Consider the following 19,663-nt stretch of genomic DNA (forward strand, 5'->3'; position numbering starts at 1 on the left):
ATCTGTCAAAATCAAATAAAGGACATTATCACCCGGCATTATGTTTCAAGAGCTTCCACTTACTCAATCCCATCCTGCAGCAGAGAGTTGATAAACGTATTCTGACCTATAAATTGGGTAATTAGTAATGAACTTAAGAAGTAAATTGCATAGCTAATATTAGAGGAACGTTGCCTCGTGCATATAACCTGATGTTTCTTGCTGTCTGTGAGTAGTTGTTCTCATTAAAACAATTCTCATTTTAATAATTATCTGAGGTACATATAAAAATCCAAATTGAACAGAATAATTATTATAAATAAAATTATTAGACAGTTGCTCCCAAAAATCAAGTACTAAACATTGGCTTAAAGTGTTTAGTTCTCCTTTTAAGGTATAAAGAACTGTGCAAACTAAGACAGACAAAACAACGTCCAAATGGAGTCAGAGCCACTATCCCAGACACCGTGGCTTTGCATGTCTTACTCCTCATTCAAACCTTCGGAATGTTTAGGCAAAATAACCTTTACACTGGGCCAAAGCAACATTGTATTCCAACTGTTTTCAGAACTAATAGGGAAGCAGACGTCCTGACTACAAGACTAAAAATTAAAGACACATCTGTTTATTTACTGGTGGTTTTCAACCACCCTAATGGGGGCTTGACAATCCCGGCTTGATTACAGGAGAGAAATCGCAACCTTAGCTGAACGCCTCTTGTCCTCTGAACTCTCCAGAAGCCTGGATTCTTTACACACCTCATTCGAGTCCAAGTAAGCCTGCAGCACCGCATATAGGGGGCAAGAAAGAAACCCTGGGAAGTTCCTGCTGCCCAGTGCTTTCAGATCTCCCACATGTGCCTGCGTCAGAGGCAATGCACCTGCAGAGCGGCCCAGCGGCTTCCCCGTGACCCCAAGTGACCTCTGCGTGCTCCTAGTGCACGCTTGATAAGAGCATTTCCTGGACGGGAAATGTTTGTTTGATCAATGTTTGGCATATTCAGGGAAAATACTTTCCCATTTGGGTTGATATGGTGAAATCTCAAAAATTGGAACACATTTGTTTTATTGTCATTAAGTGTGAATAGATTTAAATTATCTTAGTTATTTCACATAAGCCTTATTTAGTGCTTTAATTCTCAACACTTTTAGTGTCTTACATATTTAAGTTTTTGCTTTTTTTACTTTGTCATTTTTGAATTTGTTTAAAATATTTTTGTCAGCAATATATGAAAAGCATTTTATACATATTTTTGGTACTGAAAAAGGGACATAGGCCCGATTTATGAATTTACCACTAATGTAATCTCTGTTCATTTTGATTTGTCCAAGACAAGAAACTCACATATGTCATTCTTTGTACAGTTTTTATATTTTTAATTATCTTTCTCATTCGTCAAATATAGAACCTCTCCATTGATTTAGGACCAATTGACATTTTTCTTTCTTTTTTGTTTTGAGGATTGTTTTATTTATCTTGATTCAATATTCACTTATAGTCATTTAATTTTAACTATGTTCATTTTTAATAATCTCACATTTGTCCACCTCGGTATCTATTATAAAAGCCTTTTAGTTGTTTTTTAAAAAAGATATGGTACATACATACAACGGAATACAAAAAGTCATAAGAAAAGGTGAGACAGTGGCATCTGAGATAACATGGTGGACCTTGAGAATATGATGCTAAGCCAAATAAGTCAGACAGAAAAAGTTAAGAGCCATATGATTTCACTCATTGTGGGATATGAAACTAAAAGTAACAAATAAACAAGAACAACAAAACTCACAGAGAGACAACAGTCTGGTGGTTCCCAGAGGGAAGAGGGGAAGGGGGCAGTGAAGGGTGAAGGGGGTCAAACACATGCTAGCAGAAGACGACTTGACCTTGGCTGGGGAACCCACAGTGCAGTACACAGATGATGTATTATAGAAGCGCACACCTGAAACCTATATAATTTTATTAACCATTGTCACCTACTACATTTAATTACAAAAGACTCTTAATGTTACATATTGTTTCTTCTTAGTTCACAAAAAATCTGGTGTTTCTTTCAAAAATCAAAGATAATTTGGTTGATATTGAAATTTCTCTGCCAAATGCTAAATATCTTAAAACATTTAATAGGAGTCAGAAAGGGGGCAATGGAAGAATTTTCTTTGCTATATAGTTTTATATTTACTGAATAAAAGTTACCTCTTTTAATTTACATATTACATTCTCTCCAATAAATCTAAACTATAAATAAAAATAATTTAAAATCATAAGTTATTTGAAATCCTGTCACTGTGAAGAAGCCAATATTTTTTTCTAATACAGAGAACAGACTGGTCGGTGGTTGCCAGAGGCAGGGCGGTGGGATGGCAAAGTGAAAGATGGTGGGCAAAAGGTACACACTTCCAGTTGTTTTTTTTTTCTCCATTGCCTTTATAGTATTTATTTTTTAAGGCTCTACAAAGTGCTTAAAGATAATGAAACACTTATTAGATTTCTTAGCTTACAGAGTGAAGATCCCCTTGCACTCACTTATCACATTTATCTTTTCTTAACCAAGGTATATTTAATTCAAGAATAAAGGGTGTTAAAACATTGACTGACTTTACAAAGACAAATTGAATATCACTTTAGAATAGTGGTTTGCAACTGAGGGTGATTCTGTCCCCTGAGGGACATTCAGTAAGGGTTGGGGACATTTTTGGTCGTCATAATTGGTGGGAATAGTGTGCTACTGACTTCTAGTGTGTACAGGAAAAGGATGCTGCTAAACATTTAATTTATTTATTTAATTTATTTAATTTATTGTTCAAGTATAGTTTTCTGCCTTTTCCTCCCACTCCTCCCGGTCCTCCCTGCCTCCCTCTCCCGTTTCCACCCCCATTGTTATTGTCCATGTGCCCTTTATAATTGTTCCTGGAAATCATTCACCCTTTTCTCCCATCATCCCATCCACTCTCCCCTCTGATCACTGTAATTCATATGGATGTCATCACCGTGGCAACTCTAGTTAACAGTACTGTATTGCATATGTGAAAGTAGCTAGGAGAGGAGATCTTAATCACAGTTCTAGAACTCAGAGTCCAAAATCACAGCACCGGCAGGGTCTTACTCCTTCTGAAGGCTGTAGGGGAGAATCGTTCTTGCTTCTTGCAGCTTTTGGTGGCTCTTGACCTTCTTGGTTGCATGATGCTTGGCTGCACCACTCCAATCTCTGCTTCTATCTTCACATGATATTCTTCTCTGTGCCTTTGTATCTGTTTTCTAAACTTTCTGTGCCTGTCTGTCTCATAAGGACACTGGTCAGAGGATTGATTTAGTGCCCACCTTAAGTCAGGATGATCTCATTCTCTTAAATGTGCAAAGGCCACATTGGCAGGTTCTAGATGAACATGTATTTAAAAGGGCCTACATTCAACCAGATACACATTGATATAGATAGTTTAGAGTAAAAATTTCAAATACTTCTAATACTAAATAGATATTACTACAGCAAAACCTGAAGCTACAAGGGGAGGGGACGAAGTAATCAGAGAACAGAGTGCTGAGATAATAGAGGAGGGGACACCCTCGGGATCTGCAGTCATACAGCGCCAGGGACACCAAGAAGAGATAGAAACAAGGGCAAATGCAAAGCAAACACTAAGATTCCCCCACTTCCGCCATCTTGGCTGCTGCTGGTTTTTCTCATTGGCCAAATCCAATCACAGTGTGGAGCAGGTCAGTAAACATATCTGAAGGAATGGGAAGATTAAAGAAAATACATCAGAGAACATAACTCTAATCCCTGATTATACAGCACACTCATTGAACATTGTATTGCTCGGGCAATCTCCTTAACTCTCTAGTTCATAATGAGAGGAAAGATGCATTCTTCAGATTAGATTGTTACAACTGAGATAATCTGCGCTCTGATTACAGAGCAGCCCTTTTCTTAACCTCATGACACAAAAGCCCCTGATCATAATGTGAGGCTCCTATGAGGACATTCATGAGCATCATTGAAAAACATAAGAACAAAAGTAGTTTTTTCGTGTTGTATCTGCATGGCCAACACCTCAGCAAAGTCTTTGGTAATTTCAAGTGATTGAATCACCTTAGATTCAACTAAGTAATGACATAGTTAGTAGTTTTTTCAGTGCCACCACGATGTCTTTGTTCCTCAGAGTGTATATCATGGGATTCGACATCGGGATCAAAACGGTGTAGAAAAGAGAGATCAGTTTTCTGATTCCTTCAGACTGATTTGGTTTGGGTCGTAAATAAGTGATAGTAGCTGTGCCATAGAATAAGATGACAACTGTCAGGTGAGACGAACAGGTGGAGAAGGCTTTAGCCTTGTCTGTGGCTGATGACAATTTCAGAATGTTGGAAATAATTTTGCCATAGGAGGCAACGATCAACAGAAATGGAACTGTGACAAATACCACTGCAACTACATAGACTGCTATCTCATTCACAAACGTGTCCCCACAAGCTAGCTTGAATACTGGGGGGAGGTCACAGAAGAAATGATTAATTGTGTTAGATCCACAAAAGGGCAGAGAAAAAATCTGCCATGTTTGCCCGATTATGACGGGAACTCCACTGAGCCAGGAGGCAGTCACCAGCTGGACACAGACCTTCTGGTTCATCACTACAGTGTAATGCAGAGGGTTGCAAATTGCCCCCTAGCGGTCATAATCCATCACTGTCAAAAGGAAACACTCTGAGCTTCCAAACATAAGGACGAAACACATTTGTGTTGCACAAGCAAGCAAAGAAATGTTTCCTTTCTGGCTCACGAGGTCCATGAGCATTCTTGGGATAGTGACTGTTACATAACAGATTTCTAGAAAGGAAAAATTGCCGAGAAAAAAATACATGGGGGTCTGGAGAGCAGGGTCAATTTTTGTTATCAGGATAATGATGCTATTGCACATGAGGATGGTCAGATAGATGACTAAGAATATCCCGAATAGAATCCACTGGGTATTGGGAGTATCAGAAAACCCCAAGAGAACAAATTCCATCATTGTAGTGACATTTGATTTTTCTGTTTTAAATTTGTTCTCCATCTGCAAATATGGTAAATTCAAGATGGTTAATTCATTAATGTTCTTGAACCACATTCTGCTCTCCTATAAACTGGGCTAAATGCATGAAAGTATTTCTATAAGCTCTAAAATGATTTTCATCATTACCTTGCTCTGTTTCTAGGGAATATGATTTGAAACTTCAGACATGCACAGATGTGCATTTAAAATCAATCCAAGAAATAAAATTCTAGTATATTTTTTATACTTGGATGCAATGATACCCGAGAAAGTGTGCATTGTTATTTAGAGCTTATTGTGCAAGAACAATATATATTGCGCCCTTATTAAGAGTAGAATTAGGACACAGGCTTTTTCTATATTTTTGTCTGGGTTCATCATTTTCTTTTTCTGTATTGATTGACTTATTCCATCTTCTTTCAATTCAAAGCTATTCTCTTAAAGTTTTGTTTAATTCGTATTCAAAATGAGTTTGAAGTCCTCCCATTCATGTTTCAGTAAGAATCAATTATTTTAAACAATTCTTTTTAAGTTAAGGAATAAATATATGCAATAATAATGTTCTACATTATGTATCACTCCTACCACTTATGCTAAATATAATTCTATCATCTTGTTAAATAACTTTCACTATTAACACCTCCTATACAGTGTATGCAGTGTGTAATAAATATCAATTAACCTTTAACTCAATCAAGAAGTATGGCTCATTCATTCACAATATTTTTTATATTATTTCCTTATTTATGTAAGATTCTATGATCCATTGTCATATAATTCTCTTGTAACCAAATACAATTCTCTTGCTTTGTTTTCTCTTCATAATTTTTGTTAATAAAGTTGAAGTTTGAGTAAACCCTATTATTCTTTTCTCTGTGCATGTAAATGGTTGGAACATATAAATGAAACAACACACATACATACACACACACATCGACATTCACATACTCAATCTCGCTTCCCTTCATATTAGAGTCATCTAGTCTCAGACAGTCAGCACTGCCTGGCATTGCTGCTACACTTGATTAATAGTTGTCTGTGACTTTCCAAAACAAATCTGCTTTCTGATCCCATCAAACCCACTATGCCCATCTTCCCTTCTAACCCCATCACTTGTTAGTTGCCCTAATAAGACTTTGAAATAAAACTGTGAAGATAAATATTCTCTCATATTTCCTTATTTTTATCACTACTAGTTTGAAAAATCATGTAAGTGAATAAGTTTATTATAAATATCATTTCTATTTCACCCATTGCTAATTTTATTTTACTTCATAATTAAGAAAGTTAAGAACTACATGATTTACCTTGACTAGTTACTCATTTTTGGATAAAGTTTTCAGAATTTCATGTTTGTCCTTTATTCTCTGCATGTGGATCCTCAAATTTAGAACTTCTTTAAATAAAACAGGCTACCAACACAATTAAAACTTACCTGTATGGATCTGCATGAAGCTGTCTATGCGAATGCAGGTGTTTTTAACCTGTAAACTTTTTAAGTTCTCTTGCATCAGGAAGCCATTGTAATTCTACCATATTCTTGCCAGCTTCAGTGTTGGCTGCTCTTAAGTACGAAGTAGCTCACCCTGCTCACCCTGGGGGACTTCTCTCATGTATGAGTTTAATTTCCAAACGGCTGCTTCTATTTGGAAATCATTTGGGATTATGATTGGAAACTTTCTCTGCAGATCACCTGTCCTTCTCTTTAGCCCCTTCTTGGTGTAAAGCTCCCCACAATGGATAGTCCCTGGGTGAAGAAATGTCACTTAATTGTCTAGTATTCCTTTCAAGATAAAGTTAAAAAAATCTTTCTATGTATTATATTTCAGACCCTTAAAAATTGGCCTGGATTTGCCTTCCTTCCTTTTATTCCCGTGATTTATCCAGATCTGGGGCATCTAGACCTTTAGAAAATGTATCACATGCTTTGTTTGGGACATGGCACACTTTTCCTCTTCACTACGTGACCTGGGTTGGCAGGATCCCTTTTCAGAAGTATAATGCTCTGTCCTTAGATTAATTTTTATAAAAATTAGAGCAGGATATACGTGCTGACAAAATTCTAGATGGTTTTATTCGTGTTATAACATCTACTCAGGCATCAAGGAAGATATTTAACTGATTCAAAATGTTAGCCATTCATAGACACAGACAACAGCAGGGTGGTTACCAGAGGGAAGGGGGTGGTGGAGTAGTAAAGGTTAAAGGGGGTCAAATATATGGTGATGGAAGATTTGACTTTGAGTGGTGAGCAAAATGGATCATGGGCCTAAAGTTTAAGAGCAAAAAATGTAAGTTATATGTTTGATGAAGGATTTGTGTCAGCAATATGCAAAGAACATTTACGACTACAGTATGAAATGCCATTTTACAAGAGGCAAAATATTTGAATAGAAATTTCACCAAAACTCATGAGCCATACCATGCATTTAAGAAGCTTTAACTTAGGAATTAAAAAATTAAAAATGACCTGAAGACCAACAGTATTCATAATTACCTACCAGGCTGTTCTGGCCCACAGGTTTATCCTAGTCGGGGTAGCTCAGCAATGATGGGTGGATGAGAGCTTGTCTCCTGCTTGGTTGGCTGTGAAGGGTGAAGTGGGAATGGAGGACCAGAATGTCTAATCAGCCCTGGGTGCTGTCTCTGGCTCATCACTTTTCGGGATATATTTTGTAATATAGTAGTTGAGAGCATAAAAAATCATTTACTTGAGACTACTTTTTAATTTCATTTTCTTATTATTTCTTTTTAAAAATTATTTATTTATTTATTTATTTGTTTGTTTTTATTCAATTGTCTGCATTTTCTCCCCATCCATCCACCCCACCCCAGCCAGGCCCACCTCCCTCCCCCACCTCTACCCTCCCCCTTGGTTTTGTCCATGTGTCCTTTATAGTAGCTCCTCTAGGCCCCTCTCCCCACGATCCCCTCCCCACTCCCCTCTGGCTATTGCTACAATGTTCTTAATTTCAATGTCTCTGGTTATATTTTGTTTGCTTTTTTCTTCTCTTGATTATGTTCCAGTTAAAGGTGAGATCATATGGCATTTGTCCCTCACCGTCAGGCTTTTTTCACTTAGCATAATGCTCTCCATTTCCATCCATGCTGTTGCAAAGGGTGTAAGCTCCTTCTTTCTCTCTGCTGCATAGAATTCCATTGTGTAAATGTACCATAGTTTTTTGATCCACTCATTTGCGGATGGACACTTAGGTTGCTTCCAGTAATTGGGTATTGTAAATTGTGCTGCTATGAACATCGGGGTGCATAGATTCTTTTGGGTTGGTGTTTCACGGTTCTTAGGGTATAATCCCAGCAGCGGAATTGCTGCGTCAAAGGGCAGTTCCATTTTTAGTTTTCTGAGGAAATTCCATACTGTTTTCCACAGTGGCCTCACCAGTCTGCATTCCCACCAACAATGTAAAGAAAACAGCATTAAAATACAAAGAGAACCAACAGTATGGGAGAACATATTTGCCAATGATACCTCAGACAAGGGCCTGATCTCCAAAATATATAAAGAACTCACACAACTCTACTCCAGGAAGACAAACAACCCAATTAAAAAATGGGCAAAGGACTTGAACAGACACTTCTCCAAGGAAGACATACAGAGGGCCCAGAGACATAGGAAAAGATGCTCAGCATCACTAGCCATCAGAGAGATGCAAATTAAAACCACAATGAGGTACCATCTCACACCAGTCAGAGTGGCCAACATAAACAAATCAACAAACAAATGTTGGAGCAGATGTGGAGAAAAGGGAACCCTAGTACATTGTCATTATTTCTTATTGATGACATGACTACAGATGTCCCCCATCTCCCCTGCTTTGACCCTCACTAACCAGCCTCCTTCTCCCCACTCCGGGCCTTTGCCACATTGCTGTCTGTGTGCATGGGTTATACATACCTGCATACACGTTTTTTGGCTAATCCCTTCCAGTCCTCCCCACCCCGCTCTGAGATCTGTCAGTACTTTAGGGCCACACACACCTTGTGGAGTTTATGTGTCCACTCAGATGTATACATAGGCGAGTAGAACACTGTGGCCTACGTGGACACTAGACAGAAGAAAAGCACACCTAGACCAGGTCATTGAAGGGATCCCATGTGATGGTTTCTGGCATTGGGCATGCATTCAGAAAATGTGGTCTTAGAACTGGCTGGGAACGTGTTCTTTTCCCCACGAAGTCATAGGGCTAGAAAGTCCACAGAGCAGCATGGGGCCTTTTCCTGTGATTTATTTTGACTTTATTCAAGTTACAGCTCAGTGTTTGTGCTTCCATTATCTCCTTTGTACCACAGACCTAGGATTGTTCTCTTGATTGGTCATCCTGATGATTAAATGAGTTAATGTTGCGTAGTATGTAGAACAGGTTCTAACACATAAGCGCCCAATGAATGTGAACTATTTTATAGTTTCTGACCAGTAGGTTCATTGCGTTTATGGTATTAAGATTTTTGATGTACTTTTAGTCATTGTGTCATATAGAAATTTAGGACATTTTATAATATCATACGAGGAGAATTTATAAGAAATGGTCATGTTACTATAGCCATTATAAGCTGTGATCCACATATATAACACCAAGGTGTAATATTATAATGTACCACAAAATCTAGGAAGCATGTTCGGTTTAAATGGCTTTTTCCCAAATGGAGATAATTTTAAAAATAATTTTCCTGATGATATTCCAGAGATTAATTATTATTTGTGTTACATCACACATTGTCTAAGTTTAATTTCTGTATGTTTGTTAACCATATAAATTAATAATTGATGTGCAACTTGACAGACCCATTCCCCAGGAGCTTAACTTATGGTATAAGTCTGTAACTGTGTACCCTTCTCATCCTACCATATTCAGCACCAGGGAGGGAACGTCTGTCACTCAGGTTTGTTAGCTAATGCTAAGCTCTGGTTACTTGAAAATTAAAATGAGTACATTTTCCCAGCAGACAATTACTTTAAAGATATAACTATCTGGTTTGTTTTCTGTTTAGAGAGTGATTTAACATACCATACTCTTGTGCACTTACTGTTTCAAATGTTTTTTCCTTTTTCTACTGAGAGAGAGTTGATGGTGAAATTAGAACAGTTTTTTCTAGAACACCAAGCGCTGATGTGCATGAAAGGGTACAGAGTGAACAATGGTGGTCTCTCTCTCTGTCTGTCTGTCTCTCTCTCTCTGTTGCACTCCTTCTCTCTCTCCTTGTCTCTCATCTCTTTCCACTTTATTTCACACCAATTTTTGTGTGAATTTGTGGGATCCAAAATTAATGACCATGGAGGAAGTAGAGTGAGTTGTTTTTATGTTACTAGAGTGAGTTTTATCATATTTTCAACGTATTGAGGTGACCCTGGTTGATAAGGTTATACAGGTTTCAAGTGTCCATTTCTACGACAGATCCTCTGCATATTGTCATGTGTGCCCAGCCCCCAGAGTCAGGTTTTCTTCCGTCACCATATACTTGGACCCTTTACCCTCTACTGCCCCTCCCCACTCCCCTTGCCTCTGGTAACCACCACACTGCTGTCATCCTTATTCTGAGAGTTGAATTATTGTATGAGCCTGAGAACTGGTCATGGAGAGTTAGTCAGGGCATGAGGACTATCTCTGTTTATTCAATGAAGACTTTTAGATTGGTTTTCGGTTTACCATAAACTAGTTTCTTATTATCAGCCCAGAACATAGGAAGAAATTCTTCCAAGTTTATTTTTCTGGTTTAACTCATGAGTGGGTAAATAGTTCAAGATTTTGGTGCTGTGTTTTTTTTTTTTTTGGCCAAGTAATAAGAAAATCATGACTTCAGGAAGGTGATTTGCTTCCACTTTAATATTAGCTCAAGCTATGGAGAAAATACCAGGTTTTGTTTTCAGTGCAGAATTCCATCACTGAATTTTCATTCTGTGTATGTGTATGACGTCATGGGAATAGTCCTCTAGGAAGGAGGGCAGAGGGTCACATTGTTTAATTCCTTATGCCTTTTCTCTAAGGTCAGGTCTGAAAGGTATATCTAATTTATGAAGAATATATGAGTATAATGTAACCAATTTCCCAAGCAAGAACTTCAAAGAACCTGGGAAATTTTTACTTACCTCTCTTTTTTAATGTGGGTAAAGGATTAACATTTTGACTAAAGCCAAAATACAGTGGCAACATATAAAATATCTATCATATGTCTACATATCTCTACATGTACATCTTCATTTCCATATACGTGTATACTCCAAGTGTTTTATTATGTATCTTTTTTAAAGAAAATTAATCATCTCCAGAACATAATTTAAAATAGCATGATGGCTTTCTACCCTAGGTATGATGCACCAGGGTGTAACAATTGCTCTCTTTTTGGCAGCTAAACTTTCCCATCCCTAATGTTATAAACAATGCTTCAATGTAGCTTTGGATGTAGTGTTTCATGGTTTTGCAATGTAATTAATATATCCTTTTAATTTCTTGTTAAAATGTATGATAATTTTGTTGTCGTCAGGGTTTAGTCTTCCAATATATGTGACCTAATTACTTTCCAGAAAAAATTATAGAAAAGTTCCTCCTCCGAAGAACTTATTAGCATAGGTCAATATTATAAGTAATTAAACCAGTTTGTTCTTTTGATATGAAAATATCACTTTACATGTATATATTAATTTTCCTTTTCAAAATTGCCAATTTAAATGGTTTTCATGAGGCACAAATTAAAAAAATTTGTCACCTCAAAAGTGAAGCTATAAAGAATTTTATGTCTGTTTCAAATTTATGTTCCTGATAGACTCAACTAAAAAAAAGTTTATATTTCATAGAACCACAGCAGGTGTTCCCTTAGTGGACTAGAATTTACATTTTTTATAGGGAACAGGAGTTGATATCTTCCAAGTATATCATTGAATCTGTTTTGGAACCAATCAAACCACTGAACTTAAATCTATCAATCAATCCATTGTGGTAGATAAAGATTGGAATTATTTAACATTTGTGGTGATGTTTAGGTCAATTTTGATCAGTGGGACCTACTGATACAATATTTTAAGTAATATTACAATTTTATCTCTGTCATATCTCATGCCCTGCTAGATAGATATCAATATTATATATTTTGGATATTATTTTCCTGTTGATTCTCTCCTTTTTATCTCTTTCTAGAAGAAACACAAAACTTACCATTTGGTTTCCCAGCCTGGTGGAAATGGGGGAAGAGAACTGCACTGCTGTTCATTCTCCTCGGGTTCTCAGATGCCCCTGAGCTGAGGGTCTTTCTGTTCTTGGTGTTCATTCTGATCTACGGAGTCATGGTTATGAGCAACCAGGGCATGATCGCACTGATTCAGGTCAGCTCTCGACTTCACACTCCCATGTACTTTTTCCTCAGCCACCTGTCCTTGGTGGATTTCTGTCACTCCACGGCCATTGTGCCACAGATGCTGTTCAATATGTTTAAAAAAGATAAAACCAACTCCTTCCTGGGATGCATGATACAATTCTACTTGTTTTGCACATTTGTAATTACTGATGTCTTCCTGCTGGCCGTGATGGCCTATGACCGCTTTGTGGCCATCTGCAGCCCACTGCTGTACATGGTCACCATGTCCCGGAAACTCCAAATGGTGCTGGTTTCTAGCTGCTACCTCTGTGGGACTGTGTGTTCTCTGATCCACTTGTGTTTAGCTCTTGAGATCCCAACCTACAGATCAAATGTGATTAACCACTTCTTTTGTGATCTGCCCCCTCTCTTATCTCTTGCTTGTTCTGATGTCACTGTGAATGAACTGTTGGTATACATTGTGTCTACTTTCAACGAGATCATCACCATTGTGATCATCCTCACCTCCTACTTGTTTATTCTCATCACCATCCTGAGGATGCGCTCTACAGAGGGAAGGCGCAAAGCTTTCTCCACCTGTGCCTCCCACCTCACAGCCATTGCGGTCTTACAGGGAACAATCCTGTTCACCTACTGCCAGCCCAGTTCTGGCAACAGTGAGGATGTTGATAAAGTGGCTTCAGTGTTTTACACTGTAGTAATCCCCATGCTGAACCCCCTGATCTACAGCTTGAGGAACAAAGATGGGAAAGACGCTCTCAGAAGAGTGGTGAGCTCCAAAATGTTTTCCTAGAGAATATTTTCTAGCAAGACACGGGGCCCCGCAGTGGAGGCTGGTGGAGGGCTGAACGGCAGGCTGCTGTGTTGGTGTGGACAGCACAGTCAGAGCACGAGTCTTCATGAGTGGGTGCTTCAGATTCACTTTTCTTTGTGCCTCTGCTACTGAGCAGGGTAGGGCTGAACATATTTCAAAATTTGCCACCTACTTCTTTGCTTTTCTTCAACCTCAGTTGTTTTAAACGGGCCTGGGTAATGGACTGCTAAGACACACATTAACTTCACTTAAAACATTCATAAAGTTAATAAAGAATCTTGAGAATCATATTTTCTGATCTATTAGGGAAACTGTGGTTAATGTGAAAATCTAATTCCTCTGTTTTACAACGAAGAACTCACGTTTGTCAGTTTATACACAGAATGAGATTTCCGTATGTGTATATGTTCTGTTGTTCATTTCTTGCTTCCTTTATTATGTGTTTGTTGTTGTCATTGCAGTGTCTAATGTTTGTGGGACTCTGGAGAGAAATCTCTGAAAATGGAGACACTAATGATAATTATTTCACAGAAATCTTAGGGAAATCAAGTGACATTATCATGTGCAAAGAGCTAAGGAATTTTCATGGCACTTAATTAGTTTTCTGTTTCTGTCTCTGCTCTGTCTGTGTGTGCATATATATGTATATTAAATGTACACCTACATTTAATAACCAGTTACCAATGTCAGCATTTTTGACTTTGGCCATTATTATCATTTTATCTTTTACTTGTTATCATCATGATTATTTTACAAGTTGTGGATCAAATGCTTACTGGGACCTGTAGGTGGATTTCTAGCCTCTCTGTATATTCTTTGTTGTGTTTTTGCTCCTGATGAAATGAGCTTTCTTCATCCTTCCTCTATGTGCCTGAATCATACTTCTTCATACAGTCCTGCTTTGTGTGCACCATTGATAAGTTATCTGTGCTTTCATTGTGTTTATGTCAATTTCTACATTATGTTTTCTACAAATGATTCATGACATTTTTTGTCACAGTAGTTCGGAAAATGCAAAGAATGTGTGAACCAAGAAACTCTTGTTTTCTGCCATGTGTGACAAGACACCAGCTTTCTTAACTGTATTTCAAAATAGTCAGTATGGCAAGGTGGCATTTTGGTTGGTAGTATAACTGCTCTTCTTTCATGGTACAACACTGAATTCTCCTGGGACACACATTTTATAATTTACATATATATGTGTGTGTATGTATTTGAAATCTATCACTCTATCTATGTAATCTATATGGCTATAGATATGTTTTTCTACTTTGTCACAATCCTTAACATAGAATTGATATGAATAATGACTCAGTAAATGTGTGTTTTAAGTATTTTTCTCTTGTTAAGCTGGTGGATATCAACCAAGTGTAGAAATAAACAGCCATTAAAAGCTCCTTCTGCTAATGTAGTTCATTTGCATGAAGGTATTTTTAATAGTTTATTTTTTATTGTATTTTTTCATTACCTTTTCTCACCCTTAATACCACATTCACTTCCACCTACCCCATGGGTATGATCTTTTATAAAATGTATGTTTTTGGATAATGTATTTTTACAAAATATAATGTATTCTACTATACCGTTGCTCATATATAGTTCCAGTGGAAACTGGAGCAGAGATAGATGAAATAGATAAATCTCAGGAATGTTCTGAGGTGAATGGTCTTTACTTAGAGTGTACGTGTCATGTGGGTCTTTACAGATCCATCACTTCAGTGCCCACAGCCATTCATGTACTTTCTGGTAGATGATGGAATGTGCATTGCCAAGCCTCGTACCCTGAGATTGTTGTTTTAGTGACATCTAACAGGAGGTTAAATGTTATCTAATACTTCATTTTAGTACCTATTTGTCTGTCTTGTCATTTGGTGTCACTGACAGCATGCAGGTGCTTTGGATAATAGACATGGAATGCTCAGTGCTGGAGCTAAGAACACTCACAATCTCACCTTGGAGATGGTGATGTAGTAACACATGATATTAGTACAATGCTTAAAGGAGATAATTGCCCGTGATTTAAGAATGGGGCATTTAACCAAAGCTGAGAAGTGTGTGGTTTCATTCTTAGGATGTTTGAAGTAGGTACATTAAGCACACTTTATACATTAAAGAGGTGCGTGTGTGTGTGTGTGCGTGTGTGTATAAAGAGAAGAGGTCCTAAACGAGAAGCCTTGTGCAGTCTAGTGCTCTGTCCTCCAGGGAGAAGGAGAGAGAGCCTCCAGGTTTGTCTACAGAATGGCAACCTTAAAATTAAATGAATATTCCGAGACTTTGAAATTATATAATATTTTTTTAATAATGATATTGATAGTTATTCAGTAATAGTGTAAATATCAGGTACAATTACCATAAGTTATTGAAATAGATTTTAGCATTACTTAACATTGAACCACTAAGCAATGACCATATTACAATTGTGGTTAGACTAAGGTTTCAGTTTATTTCACAGACTGACTGAGAATCAAATTAAGGCATTACAACTGGAATATTAATGTAAATACTATTTGTTTGTTTGTTTTTTTCTCCACCTAAGATAAGTTTTTGTTAATAACTCTTCAACTTCAACTACATCAATTGGGAATTTCATGTTTTTTGTAAAGTTAATTAGTATAATGCTGTGAACATGTTGTAAAGGGAGATGAAGTACATACATTAAGCACACTTTATACATTAAAGGGATAGTGGCTATTAGAAAAGGTCAAGGTCCTACACCCCCAAGCACCATTCATGCAGTTTCTGTTCAGTTGACAAGAGCAGGTGTCTGTTCCCCAGAGCGAGGGCAAGAGGGGAAATCCACAGTCTGAGGTGAAGGCTGTGATGCGCCAAATAAATGTAGAGCTGCTGACGCTGCTGACCCCTGGGGTAGAACGATCAGAAATAGAGGATCTGAGAAGTTGTCTACATCACATGAACCGTGTCCCTGATGGTTACCCAGCCTTGGGCAAAGAAGAAATACAGGTGGGTTTTGTGTAAAATGAACATGCTAGAATAAAACAAAACAAAGATATTTTCCTTTTCATATACAAAGGCTGCTTTTTACATCTGTCTTGCAGGGGACACAGCTTCATTCAATAAATGGTTTTGAATGGAATCTTGACAATGAGCATTGTAAATAACAAAGCATAAATACTGGTGAGCAGGACAGACAAGAGCCGTGCATTTATGGGACTTTGAGCTAAAGCAGAAGAATTTTATTTTATTCTTATTCATTCATTTAGTACTTGTTTTTTCTAAGTGTTATGATGGGTAATTTATAGGATGATACAAGCATGTAGGAAGAAGAGAATGAAAGCTAACTTAAACCATTAAAACTCCCTTCAGACTCAGCAAGTTTATTAAAATCATTGCTTATAAAACTGGAACTTTAAACATGGAGGAAGATGGTACTGTGCCCATATCTCTCTGGGATACATATATACATATATACCCATGAATAGAGCAGAATAGTACACAAAAATCCTCTTTGCAAAACAGTAGAGTAAACCTATTACTCCTCTTCTTTATTTACAGAAATACAGATTTATAATGACTGTTCTCCACATTCAATTTAGGCACAAATATGGGTAAAGAAACGTCCAGCATTGTATTTGTGAGACCACAGAAAACTGTGCCAATATCCATAAACTTTAGCTGTCAACATATATAAATAAAACCTTTGTTATTGACCACCCTTTCACCCAGTACATAATTTAGTGCCAACTGCTTTTATCATGGCACCTTTCACATCCTTATTCCTCAAACTGTAGATGAGTGGGTTTAACATGGGGATGACAACTGCGTAGAAAACAGAGGCCACTTTGTCTGTGTCCGTGGAGTAACTCAAGTTGGGTCGGAAATACATGAAAAAGACTGCCCCATATAATATAGCCACAGTGGTTATGTGGGAGGCACAGGTAGAGAAGGCTTTGCGTCTGCCTGCTGCAGACTTCATGCGAATGATGGTAGTTAGGATGTAGCTGTAGGAGAGGAGGACAGTGATGATACTGGACCCCCCAACACAACTACAAGAAACAGTCATTGCTATTTTACAGGTGGTTGTGTCTGAGGTGGAGATTGCTAGTAAGGGTGGGAAGTCACAGAAAAAGTGATTGATGATATTGGAATTGCAGAATGAAAATTGAATTGTGAAATAGGTGAAGATTGCCGTATCCATAAAACCTGCAGTATAGGCAGTGGCCACGAGCTGGATGCACACTCTCCTGGACATGGTCACTGTATACAGAAGGGGATTACAAATGGCTACGTAACGGTCATACGCCATGACAGACAGCATGACACATTCCACAGCTGCAAAGGCACCAAAAAAGAACATTTGAGCCACACATAAATTATATGCAATCTTCTTTTGCTCAGATAAGAAATCAGCCAGCATCTTGGGAGAGATAGTGGAAGAGTAGCAGATATCACAGAAAGACAGACTGCTTAGGAAATAATACATGGGCGTGTGGAGTCGGGAGTCCATGCTGATCAGCAGGATCATCCCTAGGTTGGCGATCACCGTGATGCCATAAACCAGCAGGAAGAGCACAAAGAGCCCCTGCTGCACATCCCGCCTGCCAGAGAGTCCTAAGAGTATGAAGTCTGTGAACACGGTGCAGTTCTCAATGGCCATCAATCAGGTTGGCAATCCCTGGTTGTGGAGGAAGGAAATGCAAGTGGAGAGCAAAAGCATCTTACTGTGTTAGCAGTTAAACTGCTGGTTGTTTTTCTTTGACAGCAGTTAGAAAAAGAGCTCAACAATGTACATTCTCTTTAAGTAAACTGACTCTGCAATGTTTCCAATTTAACATAAATTGATAAAATGATAATGAACAGCTTACATTTGTATTGTACTATATAGAATATGTAGCACACTTTGATCTAAACTAAATCATTTTATTTCCATACCAAACTATGTAGTGCTTTTCCATTTTGTAGATTAAGAAATTGATATCCTCAGAATCAACCAAGTTATTCTTAGAAGTATTTGTCCAGAAAACCCACATCTTTTTACAAGGTCGTTTCTGTTCCCGATGTAGTGTAAGTGTTGTTATATTCTGAAATGAAAAGCATAGAGAAGTGAGAGATGCAGGTAACAAAAATATTTCATTCTCACCTCATTATCCAATACTCTAAAGCAGGCAGATCACGGGCTTCTTTCTTGATGTATCGTGTACACACCTCCCCATTATCCCCTTGTCCTGTCCAGCCTCAGTCACCAAGGGATAAAGATAGGCTGTGATCCAGGACTCCCAGAGCAGGGAGCATCGGTAGAGGAGAAGTTGGAGGGGTCTCCGTGGATGGTGGGTTACAGGTCACAGGCTGGAACATGTAGGGCTAACCGTGCTCCCTCTGACAGCACTGCTCGTGCAGTTGTGTTGGGACCTGACAGTAGGCATCCTGGTAGCACAGGTGACCCAGAGGCAAGTGTGGATTGCTGTGTGAGACCCTCCAGTCTAATCTGCTGGAACCCTCTGAATCTACTCAGCAAATGATCAAATGTGCAGGACAGAAGGTCATGTCTTGTGTGTGTGCACAGTCCCATAACCTCAGAGAAATTTCTGTCTGAACTGGGCCCCATCCATCTCCCTAGACATTGTGACATTGCTTGACTGTGTTCTTGATCCCCTTCCTCTTGAGAATCTCTGAAATCTGCTTTCCTTTGGTTAAAAAGAGTTGGTCCTTGGAAGACCAATTAAATTCTATATTCTACTGTTATATTCCATACAAACCAGGCATATCATATATAATATAATATGTGACCTTTTGTATTCTGTGGGAATATGAAAAAATGAAGAAGAGTGTAGAATAGAGAAAGAATTACATCTGAATAATGATGTAGTGATCCATATGCAGGTCTCCAAAATTCTTGGTCTCGACTCATATAATTATCTGTGCTGCTCAACACATTTTTTTAAAAAAACCTTCATTTTCAATAAAAAATATTTATAAAATATGTAAAAGTACAGGTAAGAGAGAAAAAACAAAAAAAGTCCAACCACTTTCATAAATTATACTCACAATTTATTCTTATTTGCCACTTTGAATGTCTTTAAAATAATGAGATTGATAAAAGAAAGGAAAAGTTTGTATACTATTTCTTACTCCTCATTAGTTTTATAAGATGCCTTATATCAAATAAAGATAAAAAAACTAAAGAAATATAACCTAGAAATGAGAAAACCACAGGAAAATCCCATACTTGTTCTGGATCCCAGACTTCTTTGTTGCCTGCTTTCTGTCTGCCAGACGGTTCAGCACTGTCCCCTTGGTGACCTGCCTTATATCACACTGGCTGTGTCTGGACCTGGGTGCTGGTGTCTCAGAAACAAGGGACAAGTATAACAACATGTTGTATCATGTGTTATTCCCTACAGGCTGGTGATGGAGAAAGAAACATGGACCTTTTGAAAATGTTGCTTTTGTCCCTCCCTACCTTTTGCCTAATGTTGTACTTACTTAGCAATAGTAAAACGAGTGTATTGAGGGCTCTTTGTGTCCAGCTCCACAAATCTTGTACAGGTATATGGTT

The 19,663-nt window shown here is 38.0% G+C and overlaps 1 protein-coding gene and 2 pseudogenes across 2 annotated transcripts; 1 reads left to right on the top strand and 2 right to left on the bottom strand.

Moving 5' to 3' along the window:
• Window positions 1–4,076: 4,076 nt before the first annotated feature.
• LOC128781057 (olfactory receptor 10AG1-like) lies at window positions 4,077–5,030 on the bottom strand (annotated as a pseudogene).
• Window positions 5,031–12,200: 7,170 nt separating this feature from the next.
• Window positions 12,201–13,128, top strand: LOC128781024 (olfactory receptor 5L1-like; annotated as a pseudogene).
• Window positions 13,129–15,685: 2,557 nt separating this feature from the next.
• Window positions 15,686–19,411, bottom strand: LOC128780983 (olfactory receptor 5G9). 2 transcript variants are annotated; one of them, XM_053924897.2, is made up of 2 exons: window positions 19,334–19,411; window positions 15,686–18,188 (listed from the first exon to the last, which is right to left on the bottom strand). In XM_053924897.2, the coding sequence occupies exon 2, from the start codon at window positions 17,762–17,764 to the stop codon at window positions 16,826–16,828; it is 939 nt and encodes a 312-aa protein (XP_053780872.1). In that variant the 5' UTR covers window positions 17,765–18,188; window positions 19,334–19,411; the 3' UTR covers window positions 15,686–16,825. The 2 variants fall into 2 exon arrangements, with proteins under 2 accessions (XP_053780872.1, XP_053780873.1); XM_053924898.2 differs by having other exon boundaries at window positions 19,300–19,380.
• Window positions 19,412–19,663: the final 252 nt, after the last annotated feature.

This window comes from Desmodus rotundus, chromosome 5 (genome assembly GCF_022682495.2).
Source record: "Desmodus rotundus isolate HL8 chromosome 5, HLdesRot8A.1, whole genome shotgun sequence".
Taxonomy (NCBI): domain Eukaryota; kingdom Metazoa; phylum Chordata; class Mammalia; order Chiroptera; family Phyllostomidae; genus Desmodus; species Desmodus rotundus.